Source organism: Colletotrichum siamense, assembly GCF_013390195.1.
Source record: "Colletotrichum siamense strain Cg363 chromosome Unknown KSG_Cg363_contig03, whole genome shotgun sequence".
In the NCBI taxonomy this organism is placed as follows: domain Eukaryota; kingdom Fungi; phylum Ascomycota; class Sordariomycetes; order Glomerellales; family Glomerellaceae; genus Colletotrichum; species Colletotrichum siamense.
The window spans coordinates 459,299-480,147 of record NW_023501016.1 but is presented as its reverse complement, the minus strand read 5'-3'; the positions used below and the strand labels follow the sequence as shown (position 1 = coordinate 480,147).

At 54.5% G+C, this 20,849-nt stretch overlaps 7 protein-coding genes across 7 annotated transcripts; 3 read left to right on the top strand and 4 right to left on the bottom strand.

Annotated features, from left to right (window-relative positions):
- Positions 1-24: 24 nt before the first annotated feature.
- Positions 25-5,635, bottom strand: SEC7 (Protein transport protein SEC7; the record flags this gene model as incomplete). Its single annotated transcript, XM_036635949.1, has 2 exons — positions 25-4,305; positions 4,358-5,635. 2 exons carry the CDS (start codon positions 5,633-5,635, stop codon positions 25-27), a joined length of 5,559 nt encoding a protein of 1,852 aa, XP_036498142.1.
- Positions 5,636-7,469: 1,834 nt separating this feature from the next.
- Positions 7,470-8,954, top strand: CGCS363_v004099 (Dihydrolipoyllysine-residue acetyltransferase component of pyruvate dehydrogenase complex; the record flags this gene model as incomplete). The annotated part of the gene is made up of 2 exons (XM_036635948.1): positions 7,470-7,772; positions 7,896-8,954. The coding sequence occupies 2 exons, from the start codon at positions 7,470-7,472 to the stop codon at positions 8,952-8,954; spliced, it is 1,362 nt and encodes a 453-aa protein (XP_036497908.1).
- Positions 8,955-9,753: 799 nt separating this feature from the next.
- Positions 9,754-11,094, bottom strand: apdF-9 (Aspyridones efflux protein apdF; the record flags this gene model as incomplete). The annotated part of the gene is made up of 2 exons (XM_036635947.1): positions 9,754-10,713; positions 10,759-11,094. The coding sequence occupies 2 exons, from the start codon at positions 11,092-11,094 to the stop codon at positions 9,754-9,756; spliced, it is 1,296 nt and encodes a 431-aa protein (XP_036497909.1).
- Positions 11,095-11,775: 681 nt separating this feature from the next.
- On the top strand, positions 11,776-14,706 carry lepB-6 (Transcription factor lepE; the record flags this gene model as incomplete). Its single annotated transcript, XM_036635946.1, has 3 exons — positions 11,776-12,366; positions 12,952-14,592; positions 14,647-14,706. The coding sequence occupies 3 exons, from the start codon at positions 11,776-11,778 to the stop codon at positions 14,704-14,706; spliced, it is 2,292 nt and encodes a 763-aa protein (XP_036497902.1).
- A 1,553-nt stretch (positions 14,707-16,259) lies between these two features.
- Positions 16,260-16,745, bottom strand: CGCS363_v004096 (uncharacterized protein; the record flags this gene model as incomplete). Its single annotated transcript, XM_036635945.1, has 3 exons — positions 16,260-16,412; positions 16,474-16,627; positions 16,690-16,745. 3 exons carry the CDS (start codon positions 16,743-16,745, stop codon positions 16,260-16,262), a joined length of 363 nt encoding a protein of 120 aa, XP_036497903.1.
- A 935-nt stretch (positions 16,746-17,680) lies between these two features.
- On the bottom strand, positions 17,681-18,094 carry CGCS363_v004095 (uncharacterized protein; the record flags this gene model as incomplete). The annotated part of the gene is made up of 1 exon (XM_036635944.1): positions 17,681-18,094. One exon carries the CDS (start codon positions 18,092-18,094, stop codon positions 17,681-17,683), a length of 414 nt encoding a protein of 137 aa, XP_036497900.1.
- Positions 18,095-18,755: 661 nt separating this feature from the next.
- Positions 18,756-20,817, top strand: CGCS363_v004094 (uncharacterized protein; the record flags this gene model as incomplete). The annotated part of the gene is made up of 12 exons (XM_036635943.1): positions 18,756-18,956; positions 19,010-19,084; positions 19,154-19,252; positions 19,309-19,327; positions 19,391-19,451; positions 19,509-19,614; positions 19,676-19,936; positions 19,996-20,102; positions 20,157-20,281; positions 20,339-20,490; positions 20,550-20,720; positions 20,782-20,817. 12 exons carry the CDS (start codon positions 18,756-18,758, stop codon positions 20,815-20,817), a joined length of 1,413 nt encoding a protein of 470 aa, XP_036497901.1.
- Between the last annotated feature and the right edge of the window lie 32 nt (positions 20,818-20,849).

Here is a 20,849-nt window from a genome sequence, read left to right as displayed (position 1 = left end):
GTTTTTGTATGCTGGACCTCCAACTCAACGCCTCATCCTGGCCGACGCGTCTCCCTCGGGCCCGTCTACGTCCGTTGCGTGGCTTAGGATGCTGTCCCTGCGGTCCACGTCCACCTTGGTCATCCCCTCAATACCCAAACCGACCTCGCCGACGCGGCGGAGCACCAGCAGCAGCGCTGTCCGCAGGTCGGACGTTAGGTCCTTGCCGAGGAGCTCCACGACCATCGGGTAGAACTCCTTAATGTTCTTCGAAAACGAGGTGACAGGGAAGGCGGCGTAACCCTCGAGAACATCGACAACGACGGGGCGCCAGGCGACGATGTTGCGGTGCTGGCTGTCCTCCTCGAGCGCGACAAAGTCCTTGATGATGCTCTTGCACAGGGGAATCAGGGCCTGCTCGATCGCATCGCGCGCCGAAGCGCGCTCGTCGCTGTCATCTGCATACATGCGGAAGAGGATGGCGACGTAAGTAGCGGCGGCACCGCTCTCCTGCTTGAGCAAATTCGGGGCCTGCTTCATGAAACCCTCGCGCCAAAGGCGCATCCGCAGCTCCTTGTCGGCGTTGAACTTCCTGGCGAACAGGTATGACTTCTTAAGCAGTCCCATGAGCTTGAGGAGTTCCGCTGTGGGGATCTGGGAGTAGACGGTGTCGTTGCTGAAGAGCTCGTTCACCGTCTCGATCATTAGCAGCTGCAGAACGCATCGCGAGATGATGCGGTTGAAGTAGCGCCGGCGGGCGGCTGTAACGACCACGGGCTGTTGCTGTAGATTTGATGAGGGCTTGAACTCCTCCAACGGCGCTTGGGCTTGGGGTGGAGCTGCTGCTGTCGGGGTCTTGAGGTCGTCTTCCTCTACCGTACCGGCGTGGGCTGCCAATGAGTTCGTGTCAGCGTCATCGCCGTTCTTCTCAGAACCGTTGATCTTCAATGACTCTTCGTCAACCGGGGTGGTATCAGCAGTAGGACTGAGAGGACCGGCAAACTCGAGGCCGTTCGGGGGCAGATCGATTGAAGCTGTTGAGTTGATGGTAGTGGCGGAGAAGAGCTGGTGAGCTGTTGTACGAGCAAACAGTTCGCAAAAGGCACCGACGATCTTGGTCCAGTGCTCATGCGAAAATTTCGCGACGTTCTTCAGGATGAGCTGCTGCAAGCAGTTGCTGCCAATTCTGGAAATGGTGTCGTTCTCTTGGCAAATACAAAGAGCTAGCAACTCCAAGAATCGGTCCAGCATGTACTCCAAGGCTTCGAAGTAGTGTGTAAACAACGTGATCATGTTTCGGAGGGCCTGGATCATGGTGGTGGAAAGCCAGACAGACAGCTCCTCATGATTCAGCGCGTTGTTGAGGTCAGGTCTGGACCGCAGCACCATGAAGATGGGGTATAGCTGCTGGCGCCAGAGAATGTCCCAGAAATCAGGTGGGAACTCGCCTCCATATCTCAGCAGGGCGTCGAAGAAGTACTCGAGAGCGTTGGACCGGACCTCGAGATCCTCGCCAGTCATCAACACGTCATGGAAGGCAAACAGGACTGGGAACCAATAGCCTTCTTCCACTGACGTGCGGTTCTGGGATCTTTGCAGTGTGTCTGCTGCTGAAGTGTGGATGTCGCCGGTTGCTGACTGTCCTTTTTGAGACAATGGACATTCTGGTGTCTTAAGCATGCGAGGGATGATGGACTTGAGCGACTCCAGCGCTTGGAGACTCTTCTTTTGGAACTTCATGTTCTTTGAGAACTCGGTAAGACAAACAATCAGGTCGGTAAAAGCACCCTGTGAAATGACCACGCCAAACTTGGTCCTGTAAACCTGTGTGACATTCTCATAGGCAAGGCTCACAATGCTTTCGTTGGTCTCACGCGCAGCGACGGTGAAGACACCAAACATTGTCCTCCAGCCAGAGCGGATATTATCGCCCCGGGCTTGAATCATTTGGATCAAGCATCGGAGCACCATGTCCTTGACAGCAATATTTGTGGAGTTGGCCAGAACATGTTCGAATGGTTTCAAAAAGTCCTTTTGGAATTTGAAACCAGCCAGCTCCTCGAGTTCCATGAAACGCATGGAGAGTTGGCGTAGAGAGTCCAGGGCGAAGAATACGATGGTGATGTTATTGTGGCAGCCGACGCGGTTGAAGTGGTCACCCATAACATCCCAGATATTGCTCCACTCGAAACGCACACGCGTCATGTTGTAGTAGGCGATCTCGACAATCTTCTGCAGGCTGTAGGTACGTGGGGAGTCGTTCGACCCAGACACCTTGATTTCATCCCAGCTGACTTCCGTCAAAGCTCGAGCGAAGTGGACGATAGCCTCTCCATTGAGGTTGCCCGTGTTTGTGAATATCCTGTCAACCGCCTTGATGACTTCGTCGGATCGACTCTCCAATGCTATCTCGCTAGAGAAGCCTTGGGGCCCAGCTCCCGGCCGCGGTTGACTTCTTCGGCGCTTGGACTGTGTTGATGACCGAGAATCGCTAGTATTCTCTCTCTGCGGCGGCATAAAGCGTGCCTTGGACACATCAGGAACAACACTCTCATCGACACCGCCAGTGATGAGCTGCAATCGGTCCAGCTGACTGATACACATGAGAACATCCTTCCAAGACGACCGGAGCACGTTGCCCTCCGTCTGGCCTAGTTCCAGGATGACCTTGAGTGCCTCCACATTCTTGGCCAACATCTCCTGCGGGTTGTTGAGATTCGTAGTGTTCTTCAATGCGGATACGAACGCTTCGCGGGGGGTCGACAGGTCAAAAACGCAGGCAATCTTGGTTGCCAACTTCATGCCCTCCAGGCACAGCTTGTTGATCTCAAGGTTCTGGGTCTTCTGCATCTGGCTTGATAACGCAGAGAAGTATGACATCCATGTAACATCAAACATGGGTCCGATGTGTTGAAAGGAGGTAGCAGGAATGAATTTGACACCCGATCGTTGCGCATTCCTGCGTTGGTTCTTATACAGGGTCTTGAACAGCTGCTCTGATCGAAGCGCAATCTCCTCGGACTGTTGCAAATAGGCCTCTCTCTGAAGGTCGCGACCCATGTTGGAAAGTGCCTGGCCGAGACCAGCAGCAATGCCGGTAGATGGTGGCGGGACGGCTCCAGCAGCTGCAGCAGCTTCGCGCTCACTCTTCAACACGATTTCATTGCTGGCGATTTCATCATAGATTCCTAGGAGGTACTCATCGGGCAAGTCCGCATTGTCGTTGATGCCGCGGTTGTTCTTGATAAACTCCTCCTTGCTCATGCGCTTAGCGATCTTGCTGCTGTGCAAGTCGGTGTTGAGCATGATCACAGAGTATGCCAAAACGTAGGCGGTGTCGGCGTTGGCGAAAGCGTTGGGGTTACCCATCACGTAGCGTTCGGCAAACTTCAGCATGAAACGATCAATCTTCTGTGCCTCTCCTGGTAGACGGAACGACTGGAGAAAGGTACGTAGTGCGTCGACGAATCGTTTCTTGGTAAAGTCCATGGAGTCGACGAAGGCGTGCATAATCTCAATATTCTTGGGATCACCCTCACCCAAGAACTCACCGATCTGAGCCTTGTCGAGGCGGTCCTCGGTGAGCAGGAATTTGGCAATATCCGCCGGGTTGTCGCTCGGGATAAAGCCATCTTGAACAAGGAGTTTCACTCCTCGCTTGGGCTTGAAGTTGAACTGCTTAATCGCGTTGTTCATGGCTGTCTTCCGCGCTTTCGCCTTCTCCAGGAATGCAGGGTCATCTTCCAAGACAGGTGTTGACGGCAGGGGTGTTTCGAAGCGCGAAGGGTTATCGCTCATGCTAGGGTCAATTGAAGGCCGCAGGTCTTCGGAGTTTCTCGTATCACCATCCGGCCTGACCCCATTCGCATCAGGTCGTACTGCAGCAGACCAATCGACCATTGACCTCAGTGAGTCCACGAGAGCATCCAACGCGACCCGCTTCATCACATACTCCTTGGGAATCTCAGGTTCGGGTTCGGTATGAGGTGCGATCTGCGCAACAGAGAGCGGTGGTGGCAGGATGGGCCGCAGTTGCCAATCACCTCCGTTCGTGTTCTTTGAGCTCTTCTCCTCGTACTGTTGCTCCTGGGCGGGTGTCACCGGCACGGCAGCTGTTGAGAACTTGGACAAGTCCTCGATAATGGTCTGGAAGATGTTGTCCACGCTCCTCTCGCAATCGTAGTTCAGGTACGTTTCAACCAGGGCCCGTGAATCTGCGCAGAATCTGTTCAAAACGTTGACCACGTACACCTTCTGTGTAATGGGAGCTGTTCTCCTGGCCAGCAATGCCAAGTAGATCTCGTTGAGAAAGACTGCAATTTCCAGCTATGCGACATGTTAGCATGGCATTCCTCAAGACAACTGCCGCACCACGTACCTTGAAAGACTCCCGCATGTACTTCAACATGAGCCAGAAGATCTCGCAGCACACGTCAAACACTCTGTCGACAGAACTGGCTCCGTTTCGCGTTATACTGAGGCACAAATAGAACTTGATCGCTTGAAGAAAGGTCGTAGGCTCGTTGCTCTTGGAGTTGGTAATGGTACAGATTGGAGAAGTGAAGACGGCAATATTGTTGTTGAGGAGTGTGTGGATAAGGTGGAGGGAAATGAGCTTCGAGCGCATCGGTTGGCCGCGAGGGTCGTATAGCTGGTCAGGCGGCAAGACCTTGGTTGAGAGATTGCAGAATGATCGAAAGACCAGGTACGCGTCCTTGATGTACACCTCGTCCTCCGCATCCAGGTCGTCGGCATTGTCCTCGACGGTCGATTCAGGAGAGGACTGCTCGGACACGGATCTGGCTGCTTTCCTTCCGGGCTTGATCTCGGTGACCATGGTGGGACCGTCGCCCAAATGAGAGTCGTCGAAGCTCTTGCGGTGCTCAAGGTCCTTCAGGGTCAGTTTCCCATTGCCATTCTCTGCCTTGCTGGAGGGTCCTTGCTCGGCACCTTCCGGTGTCGGGGAGTCCTCTCTCTCTTCGTCGCCCTCGCCAGCAACGCCTGCGCCATTGACAGATTCGGTCTGCTCGAATGTGACGTTGCTCGAGCTGTGCTTCAGCTTGTCCAGGTTGAGGCGGGCCTCCTTCATGTGTAAGCGGGTCTTGACGCGCTCAAACACGGTGCCGACCATCTGGGTGAGGGTGCCCTGCGCCATCTGCTGGTTCGCAGTGCTCCGTGAGAGGAGGAAGACATTGTATACTTGACGAACGGCTTTCAGGAGACCGGCACCGTGGACAACAATCTTGTCGTTGAGAACGGCGGCCAACAGCGACTTGACGATCTGCAGCTGGACCTCGACGGCGGTCGTCTCGCCTTGGAAACAATCGCAGATGGTATCGATGGCGCGCTCAATGAGGGGAGCTTGGTCGACTGGGGCATCTTGCTGGCCGTCGGGGGCGCTCGGGACGGTGAAGTAGGAATATGATATGAGCTTGCCGATGCAGTCGAGTGCGCTGGTGGCGAGCTGGACGTTGCCTGTCCTTGTTGCCAGCTGCAACGGGGCGAAGACAATCTCTGGGTCCGGGAAATTCGGCTCGCTCTCCTTGATGGCGGCGAGGGTCTTTTGGAGGGATTCGGTAAGTTGCTTGTTCCTCTGAGCCTCCTTGGAAGCCGCGATGGCCTCCAGGGAGGAGGTGAGGAATTTGAGGGAGCTCATGGGGGAGCAATGGAAGGCCAAAGTGCCATTCGCGTTTCGAGGCGGACGAGTTCGTGATCAGGAGAAGTCGGAGATTGATCTACTCCAGCAGATGCAGTCGAAGGTAAGCTTGAGCTGGGCCGGTCATCGAGGGGCGCAGGCGCATAGGCAGGGCGGGCAGGGGGTAGGTATTAAAGTAGGCAATTCGTGGAGAGCCCGGCGATGCGAGATACGTGTCGTTCGGAGGCGACGGCGTCCTTGGGGAGTGAAGGACGGGAAGGTCGTCGGGGCGGCACGAGGGAGCTTCCGTCGTCGTCGTCGTCGGGCGGAGTGTGTTGGATGACGGTCGTTGTGAAATGAAGAGAGCGGCTCTCCGTATTGAAGGGGTCTTCCAAATCGAAATCCAAATCGAAATGGCCAGCACGGGGCAGTGACGGTCCAAATTTCTTTGAATGGAGGGACCCCTGGCTCTTGCTGGCGTACTGCTGCTGCTAGGTGCTGCTGCCGCTCCAGCGAGAGGACACCAACAAGGTACGTAGCTTGGTTCTGGGGATAAGATACCAGATTTCCTGATGCACGGAGAGGGAGCTGCACTGTGCTGAATAGGCAGCAGAAGCTTGGGATGTCGGCCTCGTCAAACACTGTATCAAACATCAACTGCTACTGTAGATGGTCTCCATCTTTAATGTAGCTGCTGCAAGCTGGAGCCAGTCGAGCCGGTGCAGCATGTGGTTTACGTGGCGGACACTGGGCCAGGGAGGATGCAGTGCTCCACGCTGCGTCATTATGTCAGCTCTCTCGCTTGACATGGGGCGTGGTGGTCCATGCTTTGATGAAGCGCTGAGGTAAGCGTCGACTGCCGAGCATGGACCACCTCATTAGGTAAGGCAACCAACAGACCACAGTGGCTTGAATGGCAGCAACTGGCAGGCTTCCGACATCGCGTCTGCTTCTCGCGGTTGCGCTTAGAAGCGGCCAGCGAAGGCGACGGAGCCAATTAATGGAGACCTTGATGAGCCCCCAGGCAGTGAACAAGTTGGGCCTTTCATTGGCTTGTAGGCCTTCGGCGTTAGGCGCTCGTCCCTTGTTTTCCCGTTCTTATTCCCACCCAAGTCCGAGAACTTCCTCAGCGCATCCACTGTCATTGGAGGTCACTCCTCGCTGTCACTCGGTCATTCACAACACCGCCTGGGTACAACCAACCAACGGCGACTGCGACTGCGGACCCGGTTGGCTGGACTCGCTCGCAGTTCGTCGTTCGATGCACCGGCCACCGGCCACAGGCCACAATTATCGGCGAAACCTGTCCACTGCCACCCACTGAACCGCTGGACTCTTTTAGCGACCAGCGGTCCAGTCCCGTCCCTTGAATGTCGGCGCACTGACCACCCAACTCACTAAAAACTGTCAGTCAGTCAGTGAACACTCAGTGAAGGTGCTCGGTGCACCCTTAAAAAAATCTGTCGCAGCTAACGGCCCTCCCTGCGGCGTATTTTGTAGGGACGCGCTAAGACCCAATCGGGACTAGCGTCTCAAGCTCCATCCAGCGACGGAGCTCAACGCAAAAAACTCCAGCCCCAAGGAAAGATTCCCGTCCGACAATCTCGAGCATCAAACCTCGTCGTCCCAAAAATAATCCCGCGTCCCGTCGCCTCTTCCTTTTTTTCCTTCCCTCCCCCCTCGAGTCCCCGTCGAGTCTGCTTCAACCCGTCCAGCAATTGAACGCCAAAGTCAATTGTCCGACGTCTGACGGTTTCCTCCACGAGTCTTTTTGGAGTCGAATACCCCTCGATATCTAAACCCACCTCCGTCCAGTCTCCCTGCTTTCGCGCCCGCGGAAGCTATTTCATCCAAAATGATCTCCACGGTCCTTAGAAGGCGCGTGCTGCCCAACACTCTCGTCCGCAGCACCCAGATCCTGAGATGTTACGCCTCATACCCCCCGCACCAGGTCATCAAGATGCCTGCCCTGTCGCCCACCATGACGGCGGGAAATATCGGAGCCTGGCAGAAGAAGCCTGGTGACAGCATCGCTCCCGGTGATGTCCTCGTCGAGATCGAGACCGACAAGGCCCAGATGGACTTTGAGTTCCAGGAGGAGGGTGTCATTGCCAAGATCCTCAAGGACGCTGGCGAGAAGGATGTCGCCGTCGGTAACGTAGGTCCAACCCCAACGGTGCTCCATGTTTGCTGTCCTCCGTCGCCCTCGTCGCCGCCACTTTCGCTGCCACTGTCTCCAAATGTCTGCACACCAAGCTGATCGCATTGTCTTTCCGCACAGCCCATTGCCATTCTCGTCGATGAGGGCACCGACGTTGCCGCTTTCGAGGGCTTCACTGCCGCCGACGCCGGTGGTGACGCCGCTAAGCCCGCGCCCAAGGAGGAGGCCAAGGAGGAATCCAAGTCCGCCCCCACCCCTGCCCCCGAACCCGAGTCCGCCCCCGAGGACAACAGCCCCTCCGGCAAGCTCGAGTCCGCGCTCGACCGCTTCCCCAACGCTTCCTTCGGCGCCATTACTCTCGCCAAGGAGAAGGGCATCAACATCAAGGACGTCAAGGGCTCCGGCAAGGGCGGCAAGATCACGGAGGAGGACGTCAAGAAGGCCGCTTCCTCTCCCGTCGCCGCCGCTGGCCCCGTCGCCTCCTACGAGGACATCCCCATCTCCGGCATGCGCAAGGTTATCGCCTCCCGCCTCCAGGAGTCCACCCAGAACAACCCTCACTTCTACGTCTCCAGCAGCATCTCCGTCAGCAAGCTCCTCAAGCTCCGCCAGGCTCTGAACAGCACCGCCGACGGCAAGTACAAGCTGTCCGTCAACGACTTCCTCATCAAGGCCATCGGTGTCGCTTCCAAGAAGGTTCCCCAGGCCAACTCCAGCTGGCGCGGCGATGTCATCCGCCAGCACAACACCGTCGACGTCTCTGTCGCCGTCTCCACCCCCACCGGCCTCATCACCCCCATCGTCACCGCTGTCGAGGGCCGTGGCCTCGAGGGCATCTCCACCGAGGTCAAGAAGCTCGCCAAGCTCGCCCGCGACGGCAAGCTCAAGCCTGAGCAGTACCAAGGCGGCTCCATCTCCATCTCCAACATGGGCATGAACGATGCTGTCGACAACTTCACCGCCGTCATCAACCCTCCCCAGGCCACCATCCTCGCCATCGGCACCACCAAGAAGGTCGCCGTCCCCGCCATCACCGAGGATGGCACCGGCGTCGAGTGGGACGACCAGATCACCATCACCGGCAGCTTCGACCACAAGGTCGTCGACGGTGCCGTCGGCGCCGAGTTCCTCAAGGAGCTCAAGAAGGTCCTCGAGAACCCCCTCGAGCTCCTTCTGTAAATGGATGACGACAAACGAGTTGCGTGATCGTGGCGGAGGCTTGATGAGTTTTGAGGCGTATCCGGCGTGGGAATTATAGACGTTCAGGCCGAGGACAGGATACGACCTGTGGTTTGCGAAAGGGAGGAAGAAGCGGAGGGTGCAGTGAAAGACGGTCGAGAATACCCCTGCATACGTATCAGGGACCTCGGCAACGGAACGACGACTTACCACAACCTACTTCCCGTGTACAATGATCTCCTGACTAATGCTGCATCTCGGGTGCGGAAGAGGTTTCTGTCTTGTACATTTGGTCTCCTTTTCCTATTTACCTAGAAATCAAGCAGTTACCTTTGAGCTAAAACCCATCGGAATGTTCCGCCCTTGTGTCTGTGGTGCCAGATTTGTGACGAACCAGGCGTCGAGGGAATGTGGGCTAACCGCAACCGGCCAGAGATCGGATGAACTTGTCGCGGTGGTTACAGATTTAGCGCGTGGGATGCCCGGTCATGGGAGCAAGACGACACCCTGAAAGAGGATGGGCTGTTTGGATGAGCATCGCAATGTGCAATTGACTTGGTCTTTTGAGATGTCAAACGTTCAGTGCCCATGCTGGTATGATAGACACCAGCGAAATACCTCTTGACTGCTTCATCCTCAGCACCACAGTACTAGATTATCAGCGGTGAATAGCAAGTGTAAAAACATGTGAGCCAACAACCATTTCTATTCTATGAGAGCACCCATATACTACACGTAACTTCAATATTGTGTGACAAGCATTTGCGTCTATTTACATCTTCTACCCAAAACCTCCACCTTAGACCTTTCCAAGCATCCCCTGAGGAGTAAATGCCTTCGCAAGCAACACCAACAAAGCGCCAGTCATACACATGACACCGCTGAAAATAGACACCTGCTCAAACCCCCCGTACCGATCCAACAGAGCCCCATTCACCGGCGGCCCCATCAGCGCCGCAAAAGACGCCAGCGCCGTCCCCATCCCGATATATGTGCCCATATCCCTCACATCCTTCGGGCAAAGCGTCATCGCCACGGCGCCGCCCGATATAATCGCCCCGGAACAAAATCCAAAAACCACAGCAAACCCGATGATCCCGCTCTGCGTCGTCGCCGCGGGCCAGCAGAAGATCATCACCCCCGTCGACGCGCCCGCGAAGAGCAGCGCGTTGAGCTGGCCGACCTTGTCGCCCATGATCCCGGGGATAACGCGCCCGAAGACGGAGGCGCCGTTGATCATCGCAATGAGGTACGACGCCAGCGTCTCCGTCATGCCGTGCAGGATGCCGTACGTCGGCAGGTAGAAGAGCGGCACGAACATGCCGATGAAGAGGAAGAACATGGACGCGACGAGGGTCACGTACAGCCTGTCCGTGAAGGCGGCCGGGAGGAGGAAGCTGGTGCGGCGCGGGGGCAGGCGCGCTTTCACGGTGAGAGAGGCGAAGAGCAGCGCGGGGATCATGATGAAGCCCGTGATGCGGACGGACCAGCCGAATCCGAGGGAGGAGTCGTTGAGGAGTTTGGAGAGGACGATGGGGTAGATGATGGCGCCGATGGAGGAGCCCGTCATGGCGAGGCCCATGGCGACGCCGCGGCGTTTGCGGAAGTATTGGGGGGTTGAGGCCATGGCGGAGAACATGAGGATGCCGGAGGCTGTGCCGTGGAGGATGCCCTGGGCGAGCATGAATTGCCAGTACTGAGTGCAGAGGGACGTCATCATGATGGCGAAGAGGTAGACGACTGCCGTGGGACGGATGACCTGGCGATTGTCAGTCTTCGTTCTCGGTTTCGTCAGGAAACTTACCCAGGCACCATATCGGTCAAACAGCGGACCTCCGATTATCGCCGCGAACAAACCCAGAAACACCTGTGTAGATCCGATCCAGGAGACGGCATCCGCAGACTTGTCGGAGAACTGGTGCAGGGTATAGTATGCTTGGAAGACGCCAAAGGTGTTGGAGTAGCCTGAGGTGCAGAACAAAATGCAGGCATTCCCTATCGCCACAAGCCATGCCTGAAGACCTCCTTCGGGGAACTCGATATCATCTTGGGATTTGGCTGGGATGGCTTCGGTGGCCACCGGTACCTTTTCAGGGTCTCCCTTGGGTAGTGAGATTGAAGTTTGACTTGAGACGCTCATTTTGTTGCCTTTTGTGCAAGCACTGCTCCTTTGTGTGGTGATATTCGAATTGTTGTAGTGCTTCACGAACAGGAGACATTTTCACTTGGAGGAAAGCCTCCATTATATACATACCAATTTTCTATCCATTCAGCCTCATAAAGCTCGATATGCCATTTCAGAACTCCTGCTAACACAAAGAAAATGCGAGTATCTCTAGAAACCCACTAGTCTCCGGCATGCGAATCCTTCTCGGTCAACCGTGTAAGTCGGCAAATTGCCCTCGGCCTTTTCGAGGACTGCCTATCCGACCAATCGGAAGCCTCAACAGCTCGGTGTATGGCGGGCGTAACACACCTTAAACGCAGAAATCCCGACGACATCTCGGGGATAAGCACTAGCATCGCCCATCTTCAACACCCCAAAGTCCGACTTTTCCTCGTCAACGACGCGTCGTTATCTGATCATCTGATAAAACTATGCTTCAAGCATTTTTCATGCTCCATTGACTGCGGCCCACACGCCCAGGCAACAGCGATCCTTCTGATCCCGCCCTCTCCCTTCGGGGCTCAAAGACAAAAGGCCGAGCAACCCACGCCGCCGGCCCCCCCTTCTCTGTTATCCCCCATCTCACATCACCACCAAGCTTTTTTTTTACTGTCCACCTTCGGAGAGATCTTTACAACTTGGCATCGCGGGATAATGGAACCCCCTACCCTCCCCATCTCGGCCTCGGCGCAGAAGAAACGTCGCAGACCCGCCTTGGCCTGCGAAGCCTGCCGCCGCCGCAAAGTGCGCTGCGACAGAAACCTACCCTGTGGCACCTGCGTGCGCTCCAAGAACGCTTTATGCACATACACAACCCAGGCCACGACCAACAACACCAACACCTCAACCCTGGGGCGGAAAAACCGGGACGAAAGCCCGAAGCACGGGTTCCCCCAATCCGGTGCCGCGGCCCTGGCCCTCCCAGAGCCCATCTTGTACCAACCCCTGCCCACCCCGCGACACTCGGCCCCATCGTCGACGCGGGCCGCGGACTCGGACGACCCCTCACCGATCCTTATCCCCGGGCTGACCGCCAGCGCCGGGGAGCACTCTGGCCCCGCGGACTTCGGGCTGTGGCAGCCTGTGATCCAGCCGCGGCCTGCTCCGGTTGCTGCTGTTCCTGGCGGGAGTGTGCGGGACACGGCCTCGACGCCCGGGAGTAATAGTAATCACGGCTCGTCGTCGACTGTGAATTCGCTCGTGGACAGGGTGAAGCAGCTTGAGCAGCAGTTGTCTGATTTGATGGTGAGGGGTGATGACCGGGATGAGACGGCGGCTGTGGAGAGTACGGTGATGAGAGAAGGGTTGAGGTACAGCCGGGGTTGTGTTAGCAAGACGAGGTTCTTTGGACAAAGCCATTGGATGAATGCGGCTGATATGGTACGTCTTACGTCTTTTCGCTTACTTACATCCTCACTTGCCCCATTTTCGATCCCTGGACTTCAGTTCACTTGTTCTCCCTCTTGACTCTTTTGACACTTCAATATTCATCCTTACCTCTTTAGTGCTGTTCTTGCCCTTCTTCTGTCTTCTCATTATTCTCTTCATCCAACCTGTCGTCTTCTGCTGCTACGACTCTTATGAGCTATCCTGAACAGTACTCCTTTTCTTTATCACATTTCTCATCTTGGCGCACTTCGTCAAATCTCAGCTTTAGCTCCTTTTTGTTGTATATTTTGTTGTATCCCCAAAGATTTCTTTTCCATCCGTTTCATCATTCTCTGTTGATACGAGTCTCTTGAGCTGTCCTGATGAGCCAACAGATCTTCAACAACGTTGCAAGTCCTTTCTGCTCATCACAAACCTCGGACTGAAACTAACAACATCTAGCTCTGCCGTCTAGTCACATTCGCCAAGAAATTTGAAAACGAAAAGACAACCTACCTCTACCAAGGCCTGGAAAAATGCAAAAACCTAGGCCGCATAATCAAGGCCCGCCGCACACCAACCTTTGCCACAATTTCCATCGGCAAAAACATGCCCAGCCGCGAAGTTGCAGACGCCCTGATCGACGCTTACCTCCGCACCTTTGAATCCGTCCAGCGCATCATCCACATACCGACCTTCAAGGCGGATTACGAGCGCTACTGGCAGAACCCATCTGACGTGAACGAGCCCTTCATCGTGCTCATGCAGCTGTGCATGGCTATCGGGGCAACCTTCCACGACGAACGCTTCACCCTAAGAAACCTCGCTATCCAGTGGTTCTGGGAGGGCATGTTCTGGCTCATGATGCCGTGCGAAAAGTCCCGCATGACCATGACGGGGCTGCAGATCCGCTGCCTGATGCATTACCTCCGCCATACCGCCAACATCGGCTGCGACCTCTCCTGGATCGGGGCCGGCTCGCTCGTCCGCACGGCGATCTACATGGGCCTGCACCGCGACCCCAAGGGGCTCGTCAAGATGACGCCGTATCGCGCAGAGATGCGCCGGCGGCTATGGGCGTCGATCCTCGAGATCGCACTGCAGAGCGCCATCGACGCGGGCGGACCGCCGCTCATCTCGGCGCGCGACTACGACACCGAGCCGCCCGCGAACCTGGACGACGCGCAGCTCGTCGAGGACATGGACTCGGCGTTCCCGGTGCCCAAGGACGCCAAGACGTTTACGCAGATGACGGTGCCGCTCGCGCTGCACGCGTCGCTGCCTGCGCGATTGGCGGTCACGGCGAGGGTGAACGACTTCAGGTCGGATACTGTGTACGAGGAAACGTTGCGGTACAGCGGCGAGCTGAGTTCCGCGCTCCAGAGGATGATGCAGCAGCTCAAAATCCACCCGGAAATATCACAATTCGCGATGCGGTACGCGCAGTTCATGACCTACCGCCTGTTCTTCGCGCTGCACCAACCGATCATACCCCTCGCGCTGCGGAACCCGATATACTACTTCTCCCGCAAGGTCTCCGTCGACACGGCCCTCCGTCTCTGCGAGAACTCGCTCCTGACTCCCGGAAAAGACGGCGCCGGGGCGATGAGACCTGCCGATACTTCCGAGCGGGACTTTCTCTGGCTGACGGTCAACGGGGCGGGGGCGTACCGCTCGGTGCCGTTCCAGGCCGTCATGACTGTGGGGCTGGAGCTGATCCACCAGAAAGAGGATGAGATCAAGAACGGGCCGTCAATGTCCTTTGCCGGGCCTGAGTTCCGTGGGATCCTGGACGCGGTGGCCGGGTGGTCGAGGGCGCGGATCAAGTCCGGCGAGACCAACATCAAGGGCCATGCGCTGAGCGTGCTGCTCGTGGCGCATCTGCAGGTGCTCGAGGCCGGGGTCGATGACGAGCGGGTCGAGAAGCACTTTGAGAGGGCATGCGAGGAGAGAGTCACGGAGTGCTATGACTTGCTAAAGGAGCTGGTCGGGGATGATGTCCCTGAAGAAGGGGTGGGGATCGGGGCGCCTGACATACACGACTTGGATATGGACTTTGAGGTTGGGACTGACATGTTGGGAGAGTGGGATTGGGATAGCATGGTAAGTTAAATGTCAAGTTGCTGGGCATGGGCTGGGCTGGGCTGACAATGGCAGGATAATGGCGGTTTCATCTCGACCTTGAACTTTGGGAACATTGACATGATGTTTCCCTAAGCTGGCTTGACTAGCTTGTATTCCAGGGGGCATCGAGGCGGACGCTTGAGATGAACCGCTCCATGCGTTCCACGGAGGGATTAGTGTTCCCGAGTCGGGGATCAAGGGGCAAAGGGGGCAAAGGTCTAGAACAGGAGCTTGGGGTGGTTCTTTGTTTGGAAACCTCGGAGAAAGGTCTTGGGACCTCATGTAATGTTGTATGCGATACCCAGCTCTGTATCTGATGTTTTTCGTATAAGGGCTTGTTTCAGCGCGTCTGCCCAATATGTGCCCTATCTGCACCAATGCCTCATTCGCCGGACGTTCGCCGTTTGGGCGGATATCGGCGGATGTGACCTGCTGATGGTGTCTCCAGAAATTGGCAAATTGCTCTAAAAATGAAGTTTAGTAATAGACTACAAGATAAGCCATGGGTATCCCATTCTCGGTCTTATTTCCTTGTGGTCAGAGCATTTTAAGAAAGAAGGGTTCAGGCATGAATGGAAGAGATACCACATAGTAGGGCACGCATGGGTCATGACATTGCATCCTCTGCAAATGAGAGAGTCCACAGGTCATCTGACCAGCACGCGCAAAAGGTCCCATACCCCGTGGGGGAGTTGCGGTGGGGCTGTTGCTGCGTGGTATTTCCAGCCGCTCTGCCATCGGCCTTATCTTTCGTCCGGGAAGCCCATGCCAAGGTGTGCACATGGCTGTAATGAGTCGGATGAGAACCGTCGGATAATATCATCGGGTGAATTACTGACGTATCAGGGCGCTGTGTCGTATCAAAGCACGTCCATAAGTACGATTCAGTTTGTGTTAATTGTTCATTTAGAATAATTACTCGCAAGTGTGGTTGACATGTTCAACATATAACACGAAGCAGGGCTATGCCTCCGGGCCGCCCGATTAGGGTGGGGAACACGGGGATGTGACAACACCGGGGATCCCGACGTTGGTTCGCCGGATAGCGCCGTTGGCGCCGTTGGCGGCGCTTGGAGGTGCTCAACCTGACGCAAGCAATACGCCAAGGCACGTGAAGTGCTCGGAACTTATCCGTTCTCACGTTGCTTGGCGACTTTGCCGGCGGAGCGTGCATTGTTATGGCACCGCGGGAGCTTACTGCGTATCCATCACAACGGGGTTGATGATACTGTAGATTGGCTTTTCCGAGGGTTCCTGCCGACGGTCCCGTTTCGTCCAGGTATTCATAGATCTTAGTCATAGCGAGCTTTCAGCTGGTTCCAGAGTCCAGACTAGCAAGGTGAATCGTGATGCGATGTGAGGTCTAGACCATGTGCTCAATCATGAGGCAATTGCGGGGAACAATTCATCAAGCCAAAACGCCAGCTCACTGACGATCGGATAATCAACTCAGAACAAGATCGGATCATCACTGCAAGAAAGATGTGTGGATAAAAAAAAGGTTGTATTGAGACCGTGTGATATCATTATGAGAGTGTTGAGGGTATCTGAAATGGCTCAGACGCATAGTGGTATCAAAACTGTGAAAGATTCGCAGAGAAAGGCTGAGAAAGCACAGCAAACCGAACCGCTCGCTCTCAACTCCCTTAGTCGGGGCACTGCGACTTCAGATCGCCATCCGAACCCGGGCACTGCCCTGAGGCGATGGCCGCTTTACATGAATCCTCAAACTCGTTTCCGCCAAATCCAGTGACAAATTGCATGCGGCCTCCATCTTTCGGAGCTATCGTTGCGCAAATCTAGAGGATGAGGGTTAGCAGCCGCGTCGAGTCAGTCTTTTTCCGGCGGTGAGCAACTTACTGTCCACATCATCTTGACTTGTACTGATTCCGGGCTGTCTTTCTCAAAGATCTTTTCGTTTGCTTTGTAGTGTTCGCATGCCTTTTGTGTCAGGCAGTTGTTGGGAACATTGTTGATTTTGCAGTAGCAGTTGCGGTGCTCATTGGCAAGGACTCTGTGTGACTTGTTAGGACTGTCGATCCGTGTTTTGGGTGTCGAGGGGTTTGAAACACATACCCTGAGATCATGAGCAATGCCAATGTGATGAAATTCCATAGTGAGTTGGTAAACATTGTGATGGTGTTTTGTCTGAAGGTTGCGCTGATCATGGATGGTTGGAACCTAGATGGGACGACGACGGGAGCGTTTGCTATATACCTCGACGACTTGGGAAGCAGCCCACGAGGACAAGAGGACGTGCGTGTGACCACTATTCGCGCTGATAAGCGTGGGGGAGTTTAATTACTACGGCACTTGCCACGGATAGCCTGACTATGATTACTGTTTATCGTATTATAGTCTTCAAGGATGTCCTGTCGAGTGGCAAAGGCCCCTGTCTCGAGTTGAAAAGGGTGGTGCCTTGTTATTGCGGGGCACGACGTATTTGGCATTGCGGCACGTGTGGTTATGGCAATAAGGTAGAGTTAAAAAAGGTTCTTGGAAGTCGGGGGGGACCTGACTCAATTGCGCGATCGGATGCGCGGACCAAGGGTCTCGACTCAGCATGGAGGGGGAGCGGGTAGACGAACACGCAAGCCTCACTTTAGGATGACAGGAGCCTATCTGATATCTGATATTCGTATTTCCAGATGTTTAAAGCGAACTTTCTTCCACGGATTGCACGGCATCTGGTGATGAAGGGGTAATTGCAGTGTGGTTCGGTGGTTCTTGGGTGTCAAAAAAAGAACTGCATTCCAAGTTTGACGCGCGCCAAGCGCGATGGTCATTCACGGATTAATTGGATTTCCAAAGTCTACTGTGCTGCAATCGCCACCAAGAGACTCAAGCCCAAGTTCTACAACCCACCGAAATGCAATTCTGAAGTTCACGGAGATGTGACTCCCGAATTCACCAAGATTTTATTTGCAAGTCCACAAGGACCGTCTTGTATGTACATGTAACAACTGTGAGGGTATGCGCTTCGTAAACGACAACTAAACAAGCTACGGTTGACCTTCAGTCAAGTTGGTCATTCACGAGTATTGAGATGGATTCATCTCATTTTGTCTTAAGCAGAATTCGCCTGAGTGCAGGCTTCCATCCTCTGCGCATTAAACTCATGACCCTCCCACATGTACGCTCCCCAACCCTCCCAACCAGAGATAACCTTTTCGTTCGGCAGAAGGTCGCAGCTTCCTGGTTGAATGCCGATGCGGAACTTAAATGGCTGAGGGTCACTGCCGAAGGTGACGTTGACTAGTCCGTTGGTGTTGCCGCTGTCGTCTTTGTAGGTTACGCTGGTGCATTTGGTTCCGGGTTGCAAGTTGCCCTCAATTCCGCATCGGACAACTCCTGCGGCTTCGTCCCATTTGAGCCACAACCAGTTTGTGTCGGCCCAGTGGTCACCCCAGCAGCAGTCAGCTGCCGCAAGTGCGACCAATGAGGAAGTGATGAAAATTTGAATGAGTGAAATGATATGCATCGTGAGGTGGCGCTGGAAATGTTTGGCCGTAAAGACTGTGGTGATGGTGGTCGTGGTGTGTTTGTTTGAGAGGTCGCAGATCAGCAATTCTCTGTAAGTGAATGTGGATGGTATCGCAACAATTGTTGAGGGGAGGGGCCCGGCAGATAAGGGCTGGAAGAATCGCCGACTGAGACTCCAAGTGAGAGGCAACCTTAATCCATCTTTGACAAACATCCGCAGATAGCCCAAGTGACAGCCCTATATGAATTCTATATTAGTTGTCCAAGGGAATCGTAGTCATGACCTGGTCCATAGTTAATCTATCAGATACGTGCCATTATCATCTGATTTCGACTTATTAGCATTGGAGCGCGCCCTGCATGAAATTGTGTGCCTGGAAACAGGGTTGGATGCTGTAATAGAGTTTCTCCAGACATGGTTGCGTAGGGATCGCCGTTCATGAATCGAGCGCGCACCAGGCACAGCCTCGACTTCAGACGGATTTAGGAACCACCCGCGGAGCAGTGTGTCAGAGCCGGCCTTAGCAACTCAACTATAGACCCTCTCTGTCCCATCCAGCACTTCTGTCAAATACCCCAACATCGCGGATCTCCATTCCTTCTTATCTTTGCTCCACGCGAATGTCACGCCTATTCAGTCTTTATCGAGTGTCGACATCATGATTTTCTTCAACATCGTTGCGCTGCTTGCGCTAGGCGCAATTGCTTCACCCATGCCATTTGCACAGGAGATCGAGGTGCTGGAACCCCGACAGGATGCGGGCACGCAGAATGTTACCGTTGATCAGTGCTCTTTCTTTTCCGCAGACGGCATTCTGCCCGAATGCTGGCAGGTTCTCGAAATGAACAACCACCTCAACGTACGCCGATCAGCAACTATTTAACTTTTGGGACTGTGTTAACCGCTTATCAGTACTGGTGGTCCAACCATTCGGCGAAGTGCGAAGCTCAGAACAAGGGCTTTGCGCAATGCTATTTGGATAACGCCGTACGGACAGCCCTATCTATGACCCTGCCAACGTTGCATGTTGTTATCTCGATCTGACTTGAATCGCAGGGCTTGATTACATGGCAATGCGATTTTGTGGCCCTCAACGCATGCACCCCGCCTCCCAGCGGCAAGGATGCAGGCTACGCCTCTTACCATGACTTCTACGTGAGCAATTCACATTATCGAGGCCGTCTTTACCACTGCTAACATCAGTTATCTAGGTTATCTGGAACATTTATGGTTAGTCATTTCACTACTGATGAAATATGTTTCCAGGCCAAGCCCACTAACAGGGCGCACCAGCTATCAACCTGTTCTTCACCAATTACCACCAGTCTCTCTTGCAAGGACAGGCTGCCGCTATGTAAGTTTCCTCGCAGAGCCTCAGATACTTTCTGTCCTCAGTAACTTACTGAATCAGCGGATCGGTCGCCGAAATTGTGAAGACCGTTGCGCCGCCAACAACGAAGCACCCTAAGACACCACTCTTTGCTCCGATCTATGCTGTCAGTATCGGACAATTCGCCGTAAGTGCTAATTAGAACATCAACCACAGTCACACAGTCACTAACCTTATGAACATGGCAGGCTTTGGCTCCTCTTCTTGGAAGTTCCGTGGGCGCCAGTATGATCTTTGCTTCCCTCCTCGGTGTCCTCGGTGGTGGAGCTGGTTTGTTCAACGTTTTGTTTCCAACAAAGCAGCAGTACGACGTCCCTTGGGAAGGTCTCTCAGACTCCCTTGGAGTTCATGTCAATGACTACCAGAAGCAAGTCGGAGAAGCCTTGACGAAGATCCAAACGGACTTCACCACGTTTTACGCTCTCGTCAACAACGGTGGTTTCAGCCAGGTAAGGCTCCATGGCGATACTGTTAGTTCTGAAGCCGCCTGCTGACGATTTACCTTTAGCGACTCAACACCAATGTTCCTGAGAACACCGATTTCATGTACCACAGCCTGAAGAAGTGGGTATTTAACCAGGCGCTGCAACAAGCAGGCTACTTTGCTGTTAAGAAGTACGTTACAAATGATGATCTGGATCGACTCTTGTCAAACTAACTTTGCTGCAGCCCTGCCGTCGATCCTACACAGATTCCCATCGGCCCATACGACTGTTCCAAATTGGGCGACAAGGGCACTTGCGGTCCTCTTTGGCACGACGGGAAAGACACGTACGGTCTGGCCAAGGCAAACGGTACGTTGCAACCCCTCAGCATGCATATAAATGCGATTTGACTAACTTTGCAATAAGACATTGGCATGGACCGCATGCAAGAGATTCTTGATACCGCATTTTCAAAGAACTGGACGACCCCGGCCGAGCTCTACATCGACGCCCAGTCTTGCCGTGGCAAGAATGGCTCCGAGTCATTCGATGTACAGGACATGACGCTGAGCTGTGTGGTGAGTAGCCTATAATCTTCATAGGTTATTGTAAACAAACGAGCTAATTACAATATCAGTCCAATATTCCCGTCTGCGAGTTCAACTTTGACTACAACCCCTACGAGACCCTCTGGGCCCGCGTCAACCCGCCGATGTTCACCAACTGCCCTAACATGAGAGGCTATGGAGTTCCTCCCTACTACAGCGATGACGTCGGAATCCCGCTGACATATGTCGGCCCCTTTTTGGTGAGTAAATTTCAGGAGCATTGCGTGCTGATACTGAACACTGCTGACATAACAATATTAGATGGCTAAGGTGGTTTACAACGAGAAGAGCGGTTGATTTGGATCTTCGCATTTTCACAGGCGTTCAGG